General features: G+C 46.4%; 1 protein-coding gene across 2 annotated transcripts; it reads right to left on the reverse strand.

The window, feature by feature from the left end:
* Nucleotides 1–26: 26 nt before the first annotated feature.
* CEND1 (cell cycle exit and neuronal differentiation 1) lies at nucleotides 27–14,667 on the reverse strand. 2 transcript variants are annotated; one of them, XM_083428498.1, is made up of 2 exons: nucleotides 14,515–14,667; nucleotides 27–2,225 (listed from the first exon to the last, which is right to left on the reverse strand). In XM_083428498.1, exon 2 carries the CDS (start codon nucleotides 1,986–1,988, stop codon nucleotides 1,566–1,568), a length of 423 nt encoding a protein of 140 aa, XP_083284624.1. In that variant the 5' UTR covers nucleotides 1,989–2,225; nucleotides 14,515–14,667; the 3' UTR covers nucleotides 27–1,565. The 2 variants fall into 2 exon arrangements, with proteins under 2 accessions (XP_083284624.1, XP_083284625.1); XM_083428499.1 differs by having other exon boundaries at nucleotides 14,438–14,524.
* Nucleotides 14,668–16,543: the final 1,876 nt, after the last annotated feature.

The raw sequence follows: 16,543 nt of genomic DNA on the forward strand, positions 1-16,543 counted from the left end.
ATCTAATTAGCCTTTCCTTTTTAAAAAAAAACACAACAACACTAATCTGATGTCAATCACCACTTTCGCATCAGATTCAATCTAAGCAAAAATATACATGTAAGCTTCTTGTTTCAAACGGTCATCCCTACATTACAATTTATGTCCCAATATTCTTATGGTTAGTGGATTATCTCTGGTAGATATATTAACAAAGATACGTCAACATACATTCCACTGATCCTTTCTCCTCTCAAAGTCTGATTTTAATTCTTCAGGAAGGCCACCAATGTAGCAAGGCTAACTCAGGACACAGGGAATTTCCTCCCCTCTTAAATGCCCATTGGTTCTAATTTATTAGGGGGGGGGGAGTTGCCTCAATGAATCGGTTGTCATTTTTTCTCCGCACTGAAATATCCAGTGAAATAAATGGGATTAGCCCATTTGTCTGGCTCCTCCAGCATTAGAGTTATAAAGTGTCAGATAGCAAAAGACAACCCATCCATTTCAAATCTGTGCACCTGGGCAGGATGCTCCATACATAAATACTTCCTAAACCATAATCCAGTTGTTGATTGGTCACAAGCTAAAAAAAAAGAGGAAAGCAAAAGAAAGAACAAGCCAACCAACCAGCCCATAATTGCTTCTTATTTTCCCCTTCCATACATGGCATACAATGGCAGGTCAACCTTCCACAGCGAAGCACTAGCATTCATCCCAGATCCATATGCACAGAAGGCCTCCTTGACTTCCACATATTTTGAATCATGTTGTTTTAAGTATCAATGGCATCAAGTCCTTCATAAGAAGTTTACCAGTACAGGACCAGGGGCTTCAACAGAAAATGCAATACTAAGTTGCAATGCCCATTGAAATCCGCAGCCAGGCTGCTATACGTCACCATGCCCATATATTGCACGGTGGGATGGCAAGGCTACCCTATGGCTCTCAGCAGGCCATGCTTGCTTCTTGACCTTTGAAAGCCCCCCATGCTCCAGCTGCTACTTTGAAACTTAGGCAAGGGGGGACAGAGTGAGCACATTAATGCTATGACGAAACGCGTACTAGGGACACCCTATCCTCCTTGGATCAGGAAAGAAGCTCTAGCTTGTGAGCATTTTCACACCACTTTACAGTGTGTGCTGGAACAGAGATGGCAACAGGTGACCCTGCCGATGGGAAACTCTCCATTTCCACCTGCTCTACTGCAATCCAGCGTAACCAAGCTGAGAACTCTAAGTGACCCTGGAGCCAACCTGGGGACAAAAGGTGGGGAAGGAAAGGAAAACACCGCAAGAGCTCATACGGACCAGAGAAGAAAAGCCATCTATACACATTGCTGCTAGCTGAGTTATATTACACAAAAGAGCAGAAGCCCACCAAGTGCCCGCGCTAGGCCAATGCTGGCGCATCTGCTGGGAGCAAGGCAGCGACCAGCATTGCGGTTTGTACCTACTTAGCTCTTTCTCTCTATATACGGCATATTTATAGGTATGTATAGAGTTTACCACATGCATTTTGTTTCAAAAGGAACTGTACATTCAGCCCAGGGTTATTCCTCTCCCCTGCGCTTCTTGGGTGCCAATTTATTTTTTCCGGGCAAGGAGAGCCACTCCCACAATCAGAGCAATGGCAGCCACCGCCGCCCCTCCGACGATGATCAGAGGCTTCATGTTCTCAAAAATGCTGCTGCCCGGAGACTCCTCCGCATTGTTCCCTTTGTGCTCAGAGTCAGCGGGATGACCTGCGGCCTCTGCGCCCTCCGCCGCTCCCCCAGCAGAGCTAGGCTTCATGTTGCCGTGGTTGTTCAGCATGGTCGCCTCACTGGCTGCCGCCGTTGCCGCCTTTTTTGCTGGGGTGCTGGCGGGAGGAGCCGGCTGCTCCTTTGATGGGGCTTCTTTCTTATCGGCCGCTGTGGCAGGGCCAGGGTTGGGCTTCTCTGGCTTCCCTGAGCTGGCGGTCTTGGCATCGGGCTTATTTCCACTGCGGGTGCTCCCTTTGGACTCCATCTTGCTCAGCTGCACAGCGGAGGCCACCCACTCCTGCTCTCAGACCAAACCAAAAGGGGTGGTGGGGAGGCACAAAACAGGTTGGACGGACCCCGGCTCCCTTCACTTGGCCCTCGAGCCAAAATCCCGATAAAAAATGGATCTGCCTCAAAACTGCTTGGCCTTGTACAGCTATAATTCCGTGTTCCTGGAGGGCGCCCTGTTCAAACAATATGCCGCTGGGTCATGTTACAGAACCTGCAAGTTAAGTTAGAAATACAAAGATCAGGTCAAAAAAGACATGAACAGCAGTATCCCATCTTTTCAAACCTGGAGACACACATTTTGCCCAGACATGTATTTCAGGACTCACTTCTTAATATTCTGCTATATATTTGCATGGTAATATAGTGCTGATGTTGCAGTAGACCTATTGAGGCCAAATAATCAGCCCAGCCCTACCCTAAAAAATAGGGTGCCTATTTTTTATTTCATTCCATTTCATAAAATTTAAACACTGCCTGATTGTTTAAAAAAACCCCTCAAAGCAGTTTACAAAAAATAGGAATGAAAGAAAAACATTACCTGTAATTTTTTTAAAAAAATCAAGCTAAAATAACAATACACGAAAAAACAGATTAAAAACTCGCACCAACTTTCTAAATATCTGGGAAGGCTGATCTAAACAAAAATGTTTGGGGGAGGCCTCTGTATTTTACTTTCTAAGAAAAGGCGGTGCTCATTTATGGCGGCTACTTAGTTTGAACTGTGCTGCCAAGTATGGCTGGCAAACAGTCTCCTGTTCCGAAGAGCCTGCAGCGAAAGACATAAGAAGGGGCCATGGCAGCTGCTGGCCACTGGGGCTGGTAGGGCGGAAGGCAGGGAGCCACAGCCAATGACAGAAGCAGCACACAAATTCTAGTATTGTCCCCACCCTCCTCCCCATTGACTTCTATAGGGCAGCACCGAGTATGAGGAGGAGGGAGCTGAGAGCCAGCAGCACCCTGTGTGTGGGTTGTAAGTAGGTGGGGACTAGCTGAGTGCAGACTGGAGATGGCAAAAGCAGTGCCTCATTTACTCCAACAGACTCCGCTGAGAAAGAGAAATAAACAGACAAGGCGGGACAAAACATGGGCACCTGATGGCAGTGGTTTAATATGTCAGTAGCTCCAGTGGCATGGTACCTTTTTTGACCGTTTTTGCTCATCAGTTTCAAGCCTGGACCCAGAAAGGGACACTGCCACTCCTTTAGTCTCCTGCGCCACACTCCAGAGACCAAGACTCAGAGGCTCCCAACATCACACTGTGTTATACCAGCAGTAAATACTGGAAGAATCAAAATCCCAGAGGCAAGGAACAAACACCCTGGGAATTATTGGAAGGTTGTAGGAGACATGCAGCACAATCCTAAGCATGTTGACACAAAGGATGCAAATTTCACTGAACTCAGTGAGATTTACTTCCTATTAGGAGGAATGAAAGTAGTTCAGTGCTTTGCATGCAGAAGGTCCTAGGTTCAATTCGTGGCATCTTCAGGTAAGGCTGAAAGTCTGAAAGGCCCCTGTCAGAAACCCAGGAGACCCACTGCTAGGTAGTATGGTAGCCGATATGAAGCTAGATGGATCAATGGCTACCTATGCATTGATTGATAGGTGTTCTTAAATTTGCAACCTCCATTTTAGAGGTCCTTGATAATAAGCTTTCAGAAATCCACAATGAAATCTTGGTGTGTGTGTGTGTGTGTGTGTCCCACATACAATGTGTGATGGGAAAATATTGGATTATTTCCATTGCCCTTGAAAAAGCGCAATGCAGCATCCGAAGGTCATTGGAATGATGGAATTGATCAAAACTTGTTGGCAAGGACTTAGATGGCTCATGGCCTTTTCAAGAATGTTGCAAGGTAAGCTTTTCCCCAGTCTCCATCTCAGGTCAAATAACGTTTAGGAAAGGTTTTCAACTAGCACGGCCAGCTCAATACATTTTGCTGCCCAAGGCAGGTGCATTCCCTCCCTTGTTCATTTTACATAATGATGCTAATAGCTCAATCATGCTTCAAGACAGGGCAGCATCTTCCACCACACCCAGGGCAGAAGGCTAGCTTAGAGGGGACAGGAGAGGGGGCACCCTCCATTGTCAGAGGCACTATGCCTCTGACTACCAGTTCATGAGAACTGCAGGTGGGCTGAATACTATTGCACTCAGAACCAGTTTGCTGGCTTCTCACAGACATTTGATTGGCCACTGTGAGAGGAGGGTGCTGGTCTTGATGGGTCATTGGCCTAAGTCAGGGTCTCTTCTAATGGTGCTGTCTACTACATGTTGGGTGAAAGCACTAGGAGAGACAGTCAGGCCATCATTGCCACCACAGCAAAACTGCTGGAGGTTTCAGGAACAGCTGCATACAGTTTTTTCACCAACAAAGTTAAATATAGACCTATAATATATCCAGCAAAAGAAAAAGGGAAAAAAGAAAATGAAAATCTCCTGGCAATCCTCTCCCATCATCCTCTCCCAAGATGGAAACAAGTAGAAAGAGTTTATGTATTTTTATCATTCAAAACAGGGTTGTGACAGTACATTTCTATGCAATATTTAAACTAGATTACCTTTTTTGAGCAAGGGAGTTTGAGAACTCTGCATTTTGATTCTCTCTCTCTCTCTCTCTCTCTCACACACACACACACACACACACACAAACACACTTCTATTATTTCCCCAAAGGGAGGTGAAAAGGCAGGCAGTGCTGGGTCCCCATCAAACAGGACATGGCCCATTCACACACACACACTCAAAAAGCATGAACAGCTTTTCTTTAACAATCCCTGCTCCCCATCCCACCCAGTGGCGTAGCGTGGGTTGTCAGCACCCGGGGCAAGGCAAGTAATTTGCGTCCCCTAACCCGTGGATTTGCGCCCCCTAACCCTAACCCCCAGATGTTGCGGCCAGTGCGGCCGGCCCCCCCTGCACCCCCCACGCTACGCCACTGATCCCACCTCCAGAGATCTGCACCCACCACACCACTCTAGCAACAGACCTGCCACAACTGGCACATACCAAAGCTCCATAACCCACAGTCCATAGAAAAACATCAGATTCTAACAGTGCAGCACGTCTTAAATTGTATCTGCAGCTCACCAGTGTCCCCTGGTGCACCAAAGCACCTTTGGGAGGCTGCAATTTTGAGCAGACAAAGAGTGGGAGGGGGACTGCTAACTATTCCCCTATGAGCTGCTTTTCCTAGCACTTAGTTTGAAATAGCTAGAAATTAAAAGCAAAGCCATAAATAGACTAGAGGAGGCCTTTTAATTACTTATGACTCAGCCAACCAGAACTTGAAAAAAGAAAGCTCAGCTTGGTCATCACTGAAGCACCAACGAATGAACCACAGATTAAGCATCACAGAGCAAGTATTCTGCCTCCAGATACCAGGATTGGGGGGGGGGGAACCTTGATATTACAGATCCTAAAATGTTGTATCTTGGATAAAACTTCCTTTTCCAAGAATAGGTTCCTAGGAAGTAAGAGTCTCCAATGGGGTAGGTGGGTCAGTGATCTGGCAGCTTGAGTTGGGGTGGATGGTTGATAAAATGGAGATTTTGATTAATCTGCACCCAGCTACATGGTTTGTACTTTTCTCCTGGAGTTGTGCACCTAGACAAGGGAGTGAAACCCCTTATTACATAACATATACCATCATTGTAAAATTTAGGATAGAACGTATTAGGCAGCATAGGATCAATGCAGGGCAAGCACTTTAGCCATGTTCCCCAAATTTTCAAGTGATTGGAAAGAGCCAAAGCTCAGCAGTAGAAGCATCTGCTTTGCATGAAGACAGACCCCAGCTCAATCTCTGCAATCTCCAGAAAGAACCCTGGTGAGCCTCTTCTGCCGGTCAGAGTAGACAACACAGAGCAAGGTGGTCAGAGTCCACATAAGGCAGCTACCTATGTTCCTAAGTGAACTCGGATTGGCAGCCCTCTCAGTTTTCACTATTCCCCCTTCCTATGCCATTTATCTGTGGCATCCTGTACCGAGGAGAGAACATGCAAACACGGCTGAGAAAGGCAGCCCCCACACTCCTCCACCCCCTCTTTTCACTTTGTTTAGCAAGCTGCAGTGGCATTCTCCCCTTCCAAATTACTAGCTTGCACTAAGCTGTTTTGTATATGCAAGCAAAGAAAAGGAGGAAGCAGAATAACAAAGCCAATAATTTATAAAGGGGGAGGGGGGAGAGAACAGATCCATAGCCACATTGTCTTGGGGGGAAGGCTTCTTTGAGAAGGCTGTTTCTTCTGGAGCAGTACAACAGAAACAAGCAACTTTACTGTAAAAATTACAACAAACAAACAGAACACTGATAAATTCAGGGCAGAGAGGAGTGGGGGGAATGAATTCATTGGAATGAATGCATAAATCTTCATCCCACATTGTGTGTGTGTGTGTGTGTGTGTGTGTGTGTAAAAGCACTTGGCTTTTCCAGCAGGGGAAGGGAAAGTTAGGATGTAATCTTAACCTCCTTTAGCTGGGAGTAAACCCTGGCGAATTAAATACAATTTAGTTTTGAGTAGACATGATTAGGATTGCTCTGCTCTCGCTATATACCGGTATATGTTGTTTCAGTAAAGCTCCTGAAAAGGATCTGGCTATTGTAGTGGTGACTCAAGAGGTAGGGAATAATCTGATATCCACTTACTTGGGAGAATGCTCCATTGAAATCAAAATGGAATTTACTTTTGATTTGAAATTTATAGAATTGCATAGTAGGTTGTTTTTGTTTGCTTTTTACAATCAAGAGGGGGGGCAGAATCCCCCCCCTTTTCTTTCATCCCACTCCTGAAACTCCACCTCCACACTGAGCAGCACCAGCAAGGCTCTGGAGCCACTCTTAGGGTATCAGAACACACTGCAACCTTTTGTTGCAGGCCACACTTGTTCCTTTTAACAGTGAGCTCAAATCACTCAATTTCAAAAGGCCCCAAAAGGCTAGAATGTGGAGGAATATTAAGAAAAGTTTTGTGCTCTATAGTGCCATCTGGTGTCGCATGTTTATAACGCATTTACAAAGCTGCTGCTGCTGTTGTTGTTTACTAATGTAGCTGAGTCCTGGGGCTGTTTCAAAGGGGACTCCATTCTCTCAAAACTCCCACAACCCAGACCACTGAGTACTGAGCATGCTTAATGGCTTCCAGGAACCACGGAATATTGATTGCCAATGAGAGAAATAAACAATTGGCTAGCTTAAATGCCTTCTAGCTAAAGGCTGGAGTCGTGGAGGAAAGAGATTGGGGCGTATACTTCCATATTTTGTTGGGGGTCCTACTGGTTCTAATAAACTTGACCACTGCAATTGTTGGATTTCTGCTCCCCTTCCTGCATTTGTCATCTCTTCCTTTCTCCAGAAGCCTAGAAATTTAATCTGTCCCTTTTATTTTCCCCTGTCTGTGCTGCTGAAAGATATCCACCCTACACCAAATAGATGAGTCACACTAGTTTTTCTGTAAAGAGCCATAATTACAAAAAGCCTGTTCTCTTCCCCTTCAACAGTCATTTTCCAGGGCCCATTATCCCCTTCTTGAAAGATGTCAGACTAGAAACAGAGGCAGGCACAGCACAAGAACCTCAGGACTCTTGGTCAGAGGGGAAAATCAATATTCTGGAAGGGGTTCAAGTTAGAATATTGCAGCCCATTGCAACAACCATTTCGCAACGAAAATTTTCATCTCAGCATCACAGAATGCTGGATTAAAAAGGCCTTTGGTCTGATCAAGCAGGGCTATTATGTCCTTATAGAGGCCCGCTCAGATAGTACTAGCTTTACATGGGTTAGCAGGATTGGCCCAGATAACAGAAGTATTGTCCAACCAAAAAACCGCTCCTATAGATCTATAACCCTGCCATACAGTGTCTCTGTTGTGCTTCCTGGTTGCCAGCAACTGTTCCTCACTGTAGCAACAGGTAGAAGCACCTGGAAGTACCTTGGAATCAGAGTACAAAAGTGCCACCTCAAGAGTAGAAAATTGCATGCGCACTAATTAGGGTGGCTCCAATACACGCTAAGAGAAGACAATGGGCAGTTTGCTGAAATGTTTAGGGAAAATTCCTGCTTTAATAATATTGCTGGCTAACTAGTTGAAATGGAGGGTGGGGCTCCTGCATACATAAATAGTAGTGGAAGAAGAAAGAGCAGGGGGAGATTTGAGTAGATGACTTTGTCACGTCCAGCTGAGCAAAGCTGAGCTGCAACTGCAAAAACTCCCAGTTCTAACGCAACTATTCAAAGGGTACAGGCACCCGGTTTCCCTTTGTCAGCTACGGAGCAGTTCATGGAGCTGCTACTCTAAAGAGAAACCACACAGCATCTATCTCCAGGTGTAAAAGAGGGCCAGTGGTTGCTTTACAATCACATTTCCCAGCCCACTAGATCTGTGTCTTCAGCAACCAAGTCAGGACTTAAAACCAAAACAGCTGTAGCCTTGGCAGGGGAAGGAAAGGGCTGAACACCTCCCACCCCAAGCACTGTGGTCCTGGTGAAGATTGTGTTCCTGATACCTGATGTTATTTTTTAAAAAATCTGACATAGCTAAAGACAAGGTGAGTGTCATGTTGGCTTTGGCAGAAAGTTAAGTGCAGTCCAGATTCTCATCAACCACAGTAGAAGGAGTAGGACTTTTCCTCCCCTCCCCACCACTAAACAAATTAAGAGCAATTTCCAAAACCAGCCCTAAATGCTGACAGCAGAGAAAGATTCAACAACCAATGTATGGTCAAGCACTTGGTCAGTGATGGCCCCTCATATCCAGACAGCATCTACAAAAGTATCAGCTGCAAACAGACAACTGCCTTCCCCAGTCTGTTCAACTCCACATATTAGTCTTCCAACTCCTTGCCACCATGCTGCATGTGCAGTCATGATGGGAGTTGTAGCCCAACATCTAGAAAGCACCGGGTTAGGGAACCCACCACCAAACCAAAAGCGGCCTAGTGAAGCTTCCCCGCCCCTCACCCTCTGAACTGTGGACACATCACTCTGAAGTAAACAGGGACAGTCAGGCTATTCACCTCCTGCGGGGCTCTGGGCACTGAGGTTTCAATCCACTATGCTCATGACTTCTGGTTTTGTTTGTTTTTTGTTATTGTTATTGTTGTCCTCTGAAGTTGTGTGCATCTCTCCCAGAGCCTTTCCTCCATTCTAATTCTTCTCCCATCAAAACTCTCTGACCTGTGCCTTCTTAAGCAGTTGCTCTTCTTCAGTGTCTCAATAGAGTGATGCCTCAGATCACTTCCTGTGTCAGAAAGGAAAACACCACCAAGGGGCAAAGCAAAAATGAACAGCCACCAACTTTCTTCCCACCTACCAAGCACTGCCCATTTTGACAAGCAATTCTATGCTCAGAGACATTTGAAGGACTAAGCAACTGTATTTGTGAACAAGACCTTGGTTTATAAAACTAGGGGTATCCATGTTCTGACCCTGGAACCAATGCCCTTTTGTAGACTTTACAGCAGCTGAAGTTGAACCTGGAAAAGTCATTTTCAAAAGCTGTCTTAATTATCACTTTAGCCAAGTTACCATATCTCAGGGCTCTGTCAAGACACCAGCTGATATGGGCAAGTGACTCTTCTGACTGGATCCACCTGCAGAATAATGCCTTGTGTGGAAAAGCACATGTGTACCCTTTGTTCCCCAGAGATTCCCATCAGCATCAAGGAAGCCTGCGTATGCAAGTTGTCACATGTGATCTCTGCGGAGGCTGCACATCTGTCACCAGGCCGGAGATACTTCCTGTATAGGGATTTTGTGACACACAAAGCAGCCTTTGGGACCACGTGGCGGTTTTGCAGCACACCATGAAATGTTTTTGCAAAACCATCATCGCTTAGTCAGCTGACTGGTACTCAGGAAGCCCAGGAAGCAATGCTGACCCATTTTTTAAAATATATATTTATGACACACACTCTAAGCCCACCAGTCTTTTCCTTTTGAATTCTGACACAGCCCACAGAGTCTAATGCTGGCAATTGCTTTAACAAACTGCGATATCAGAGAGCAGGAAAGAGACAGGCCTGTCCCCTCAAAGTTCACTTTCCCTTTTCATGCTGATCATGACATTGCGCTGGAACATTGGCCACACTTTCTCAAGGTGCAGAAGGAAAACCCCAGAATCCCATACAGCCCAGTTCCATGGTCATGACAAAATGGCTGCCACAGTACTTCTACCCCTTAGCAGAGCAAATAGTCGGTTAGTCAGGGCAAGTGTGTACAGTCAGCAGCATCAAGTGATTGAGTCTGTCCCCAAAGAGAAAAAGCTCAACTTCAGGCTACAAGTAGGTGGTTCCATCTTTGAATAGTCACCTGTGAAATATTTCCTGACCCATAAAAAGGGTTGTCAGGGAGATGGGCTCTGCCCTAGAACTCGGCCTGGCATACTGGTTTACTAAGTGCCAAGGACTGTATGAGTCGAATTCAAGCATGCACCTCCCCTCCCTCAAGCCTGTATCTTATCACTTGATTTTACCAATTGTATAAACAGGCATTCCCCCCCCCCCCACTGGATGGGGTTGGGGTGAAACTCATAATTTAGTGAGTTTCCAAATCTTTGGTTGCAGCTGTCCTACTACAGCAGGGTTTCCCAAACTTGGGTCTCCAGCTGTTGTTGGACTACAAATCCCATCGTTCCTAGCTAGCAGGACTAGTGCTCAGGAATGAGGGGAACAGTAGTCCAAAAACAGCTGGAGACCCAAGTTTGGGAAACCCTGCACTAGAGCCTATAGCACATGTGGCTAACCTTTTTCAGCCTAAAGACCACACAAGAGATTTGGGCAGCTCTCCAAGAGTAGTGGTGTGTCCACTGCACACTCCCTTATGTGCACACTCACCACACATAGAGATACAACACACACTTTATTGGGAGAAGAGTTGCTCCTTCAAAGCAGGTAGGACATCCCAGAATCTTCATTGAGAGTTAACAAATTAAGACAGCAGAGCTGTGAAGAACAAAATGGGGCACCTCATTACTGGAGTAACTGGCAGCTGGGAGGAAGTCCCATTCATCAGCACAAAGCAACACTGTGCAATTGCCAAAGCCTCGGGAGCCTGGCAAGACCCACTGCGCAGGCTCCTTTCAATGAAATCCACAGTGGCTTCCATTGGGGGTCTGAAAACCCTCATTTTTGTTTCCTAGAGCAGTGCTATGTGGGGGCACTGTGCAAAATCATAATGGTTTCAAATCCACCCAAAGCTCACAAGTGTGCTGTCGCTGTAGCTCCCCACCTGAAGAGGCCATCAGCATAGCATGGAGCCTGCTCAGGGGCATTTGGCTGAGGGTGTCCTCAGGCCTGAAGTCAACCCTGCAGGGTTTGATGCGTGGCCTGAAGTGTGTGCATTATCCTGTCAGATCTGTTCCTAGCTCAGGATAAACAAACATGTAAACCAACCCTCAGTCCTCCAATGTAGGCATGTCATCTTTTCCATCTCTGGATGGAGTTAGGGATACTTAATTGCCACACAGAGTTGTTGCCCTGGCAGGCTGTTAAGCTTGCAGAGGTATAAAGTTGGCATAGAAGTTGGTTCATCAGACATGAGTTCAGTCTGACTGAGTCATAACACCGTCACCCTGCCACCTGCTTTTCTTTCTTTCTGTATACAAGCCATGGCGGGCCCATGGACTTTTCCTTCTCTCTGCTTGTTGAATACAGAGATAGATAAAACCATAAGAAGAAGAACAAAAAGCTCCAGTGCCACAAAACAATGATGAACAATGGCTCCATTGAGAATGATGGCTCTGTTTATCTTATCAGCATTCCTGATAACTAGTAACTTCTGTTTCCCTGTAACTCAATTCAAAGCTATGCCCCGGATGTGTCACCCAACAATTCCCCTGTTTGCTCTGCTATGGCAGACAAATGACTGGGTTGGAAATCTCGCAAGGCCCCGAACGTTGCAGGCGCTGGCTCAAAGCTGCCGTGTCGCACTTGAAATTCAAGAAGCCATTGCAGACAGAGATCCTGACCCAGCCTGAGGCAACGACCTTTAGCAAAGAACAGCACCAGCTCCCTGGGGTGGCCATGGAAGGCTCAGGCCTACTCAGACTCTACCCACTAACCAACAAAAACAGTGCTTCCCCTCTTACTTATTCCCCAGTAACGCTGAGGAGGACATTATCTAGTGGAAAATATATAAGCATCATTGACTCATCATCCACACACACTCTCCATGAGGGATTATTTATTGCAATGTTATTGAGGAGGGAAAGGAAGCCAGTAAATTCTTTCTCCCTTCTGCTGCAGCGAGCAAAGGCCTGACCACAAGGAAATGGAGGCCTGAAGCTTGCCAAGAGGCAGCAGTGGAAAAATGCCAGAGGTGCAAGTGATGGTAAAGGAGACCAAGAACACCAGGACTCTATGAGAGTCTTGAGTTTTATTGTTGCCACATCTTTAGAAGATAGCGGTAGAAGTAGCTTTCAAAGTAGCTTTCATCCAGAACTCATTGGTGAAAGCATGAAAATGCAGGCCCAAGAGATCAGATGTTCTGCATGTCTAATAATAAGGAAAGCCTGCAAAGTAGCCAGTTGATTTCTGGACATCCTAGTTTCCCTTAATTGCTCTATGTAAAGGAGATGATCATGTAACCCAAGCTTGGGAAATACTGAACAGCTATGATATACCAAAACACGCCCCCTAAGGTTGTTCAATAAAAAAAAGAGCAAATACGCATACAAGTTAAGCATTACAGTACTGAATCCCCATTAAAGAACAAATAGAAAACCTGCATGAGGAAGGGTGTGCTGTATTAAAAGGAACTTGGGGGCACATAGCTTGCTCTGAATTGTTACCCAATTTGTATTTTGGATCTCTGGTGAAGGTATTCCATAGAGTGCTATGGAACAGGGATGTTCTAGACATAATAAAGGTATCAACTGTGTTCTGCTGAAACTATAATTCAGAGTTATGGAATAAGGGCCAGGCCTTCAAAATAAACAACCTCAAGCAATCCTACCCCAGCAGTGCAGTTGTACACATGTCCACTCTGATTTCAGTGGGACTTACTATAGCTGAAGGGTGAAGATTTCCAGAAATCTCCAGTTTTCAGTTAGTGAAGTACACTAATACCTCCTAGCAATTGCAGGCTGCTCATCATTGGGGAGAGGGTCAGCCCTCGTTTCAGAGCTTTAAGGCCTCAACTTCTGAATGCTTGGAAAAACCTGGCACTCTTTTTTAAAGGAAAAGGCCACACCAACAGGTATTTTCCAGGCACAAAATGAGGAATACATGGCGGTACAAAGGCAGAAATACACTAAATATTAGAGCTTCCAGCATCATACAGGTGCCCCATAGCTCAGCATGAATTCCAATACCCACTAGGTTGAGTGTTTCCTTTTCCCCCTTCCCCCAGGAACATTGCACAAGGGCCTATTTTAGAGCTAAGAGCAACTACCATTTTACCACTAGGTTCCTCCCATTTCCCAACTAGTTTTAGATAGATGTAAAATACCAGAAGAAAGCTAGGATGCAGTATGCATCATTGAACTACCTCTTTTGTTTTAATATAATTTTACAGGAGCAGATACACACTTTTTTAGCATAAAGTAGAGGGGGGAGGGCATACAACCCTAAGCTTAAAATTTCAAAAGGTTTGATCAAGCAAGCCAATGTTTGGTTTGGCATCTTACATGCAGGATTGATGGCTAAATAAGGAAAGAGAATGAAACAGCCAATGCAAAATACAGCATAAAAGGTTATTCAAGCTTGAAAGGTGTGCCATTAATGTTACAAGATTAAAACAAAGAGGGGTGCCTATTTCTCTCCCAATTCTATTTTTAGTTTATAAAAGATGCCTTAAATAAACACACCTGATTTCACAATAGCATCAGCCCCAGTTTCTAAATTTAAATTATAAAAAATAGCTGCGTTGCTAGATTGTGCCAACATGCTCTAATTCTCATCTATTTCTCAGGGATGGGTGTTAAAGCTTCTCCGGAAAAAGTCTTGCCAGAAATTCTCCTGGGCAGCCACTGCAATCGTTATGCTTGGGCAGCACTGGCTGCACAATGACCAAATCAAAACGCAGATGACGTTCTGCCGTGCTATATAACCCCCAGGTTAGGTAGGACGTCGGTATTCCGTTTCTGCTCACACCCACCATCTGACCTTCAAGGAAGAAAACGTGGCACAGGAACCCTGGGTGTAGAACTCAAAACGCATTTCACAGGTGTTTTCCCCCTGCCCCCGCCCCGTTCCTACTTTGTTCAGGTGGCATCAGTTGCCAGAATCAGGACAAATGCACCAAGGAAAGCCAGGGTTGCCGACTGAAATGCTTTTATCTTAGCAACCCAGTGACCTCTCCCGCTCTCAGAGATGCCCAAGCTGCTTTAAGCAAGCAGCTCTACCTCTATTCACCTGCATGCAAAAACATTCTCCTCCACCATCCCCCCTCCCTCCTCCGTGCACATCCCTCTTTGCCTGCCTACCTAGTTCCCTTACTCGGGGGGAGGGGGTGTCTTCTATAATGTTCCAGAAGGCCGAGGGTAAAACAAACTACCCATACCTTTACTTCCACCTTAGGGCTTCTGTTTGCTGATGTCACACCTTGGAAGCTGGCTGTTCCGCAGAGAGGAGGAACGGATGAAGAGCAGGGGGAAAGGAGGGGGAGGAAAATACCCTGGGAGTTTCCCACAATGCCTCACTGCAGACCCGCATGAAGCTGAGGAGGAGAGAGGCGGGGAAAGTGGGCGGGGACACTCGGGCGGGCGGGGCCAAGGGAGGGGCCGATGGCGGCGTGGGAGGAAGAGGCGAGCCGCGATAGGTCCTGACGCTCTTTTCAGGCTGAATGGCTGCAGGGAGTCGAGTTTGCAGCTGGGAACGTGGTAGGAGGGAGGCCTGGCGCCGTGCGGGTGGGAGGCTGCTGCTCAGGAGCCCCCGGCGACTGGGCTCCTCTTTGCGCGGGAGGGGAGCGTCGCCCAGTATGAAGTAGCGCCAGTAGGCAATGTGATATCCTATGAAACGCAGCCACGGGATCTGTTAATGTGTGTATTCGAGAGGACGCGAAAAATGACCATGCGCACTGTTTTGCGAACTTTCGTGCCACGGTAGACTCCTCTTCGACCGGCACAAAATAGCTTGGAGGTTGGAGCGATGATTAAGATCGGAGCCCCGAGCGATTTGTTTCTCCGTGCCAAGGGGATCTCGGATGACCCCCCCCCCCCCAGCATCGGCCTAGTAGGGAAAGGAAGTGATAGAAGGCGCATGGATTCTGAGATGGGCTAGGCAGGAACTTAGCGTGAGGTGGGAAGCGAAGAGGCTTCTGATCCCGCCCTCGTGGGGGCAAAATGGAGTGTCCCATCCCGTAAAAAGAGCAAGGCGCCGCCAAAACACGCTCCCTCGTTGCCCCGAGAAGGCACGTGCGCGCTGGGACCTCGGTTTGCGCTTGCACATGTGCGTGAGTTTGTTTACAAGGGGAAGGAGAAAGCGGCCGGGTTGGAGCGGGGCGAAGTTCGCTGAAAGCCGGTTCCTGTCTATCGCCTGTGCTTCCCCGTCGCTTCTCTACTGTAAGCCTGACTGCGCAGACGCCAACGCGCAGTAGAGACTTGAGGGGTGCAGTTGTCACGCAGCAGGGCTGACAAAAGCAGCACCTGTTGGAATTCCCTTTTCCCTCCCAGTCGTCCTTTGCATCTGTCCACTTGGCCGTTCCGAATGGTGCTAGAAGTTTGTCTGGTAAAAGGTTTGTTAGGGTTAGGCCTCTCATTCTGAGGGTGGTGGAATCGACATGAGGATCCACTCTCCCTACCAAACAAAGCTCCCACTGAGATAAATTGGGATTTAAGCTAATTGATCTTTCTGTCTTTGCTGTTGTCTGTGAAACCAGATGCTTTTGCTTTCAAAACATTCTCCCACCCACCCACCTCCGCCATATCTATGGTATAGACACAGGGCAACTGGACCTGGCCGTGAGTCAGTAAAGCTTCTGTCCTCAGCTCTGTTGCTTTTGCAGGAGATGGATCTACTCCGGCTTCCTAGAAAAAATATTCTTAAGAACATAAGAAAAGTCTGCCGGATCAGGGCAGTCACCTTTCTATTCCAGCATCCTGTTCTCACAGGTACCTCTGGGAAACCTACAAGCAGGATTCTTATACAAGAACACCCTCTTCTGTGATTTTCCAGTAGCTGATATTCAGAAGCATTGTGACTTCCAACTGTGGAGACAGAGCATAGTCATCATGACTAGTAGCCATTTTGACAGAAAAATAACCCTGGAGGAGAGTTTGTCTTGTGCCTTGCTCAGTCTTGAGATAGCCACTCATAGAGCTTCTTCATAAGAGAACAAACAGATTGCAGAGCATCATCTGGCCTCTGATTTCCATATGTCTGATTTCCCGTACCTAGGTGAAACTACATTTTGAAAATGCATTTAAAAAGTCAGATACAAATCTGCTGCAAGAGGTTCTTGAGTCTCTAATTTTACCTCATTTAAATAAACAAGAACAGTGTTTTTGAAAGAAATGCTGCATCTTAATGCTCAGTCAATTGACCTCCAATGGAGGTGCTTCAAGTATAATTGTTCCTGTGTATTGCAGCCA

This window comes from Podarcis tiliguerta, assembly GCF_965153285.1.
Source record: "Podarcis tiliguerta genome assembly, chromosome: 1".
NCBI classification, from domain to species: domain Eukaryota; kingdom Metazoa; phylum Chordata; class Lepidosauria; order Squamata; family Lacertidae; genus Podarcis; species Podarcis tiliguerta.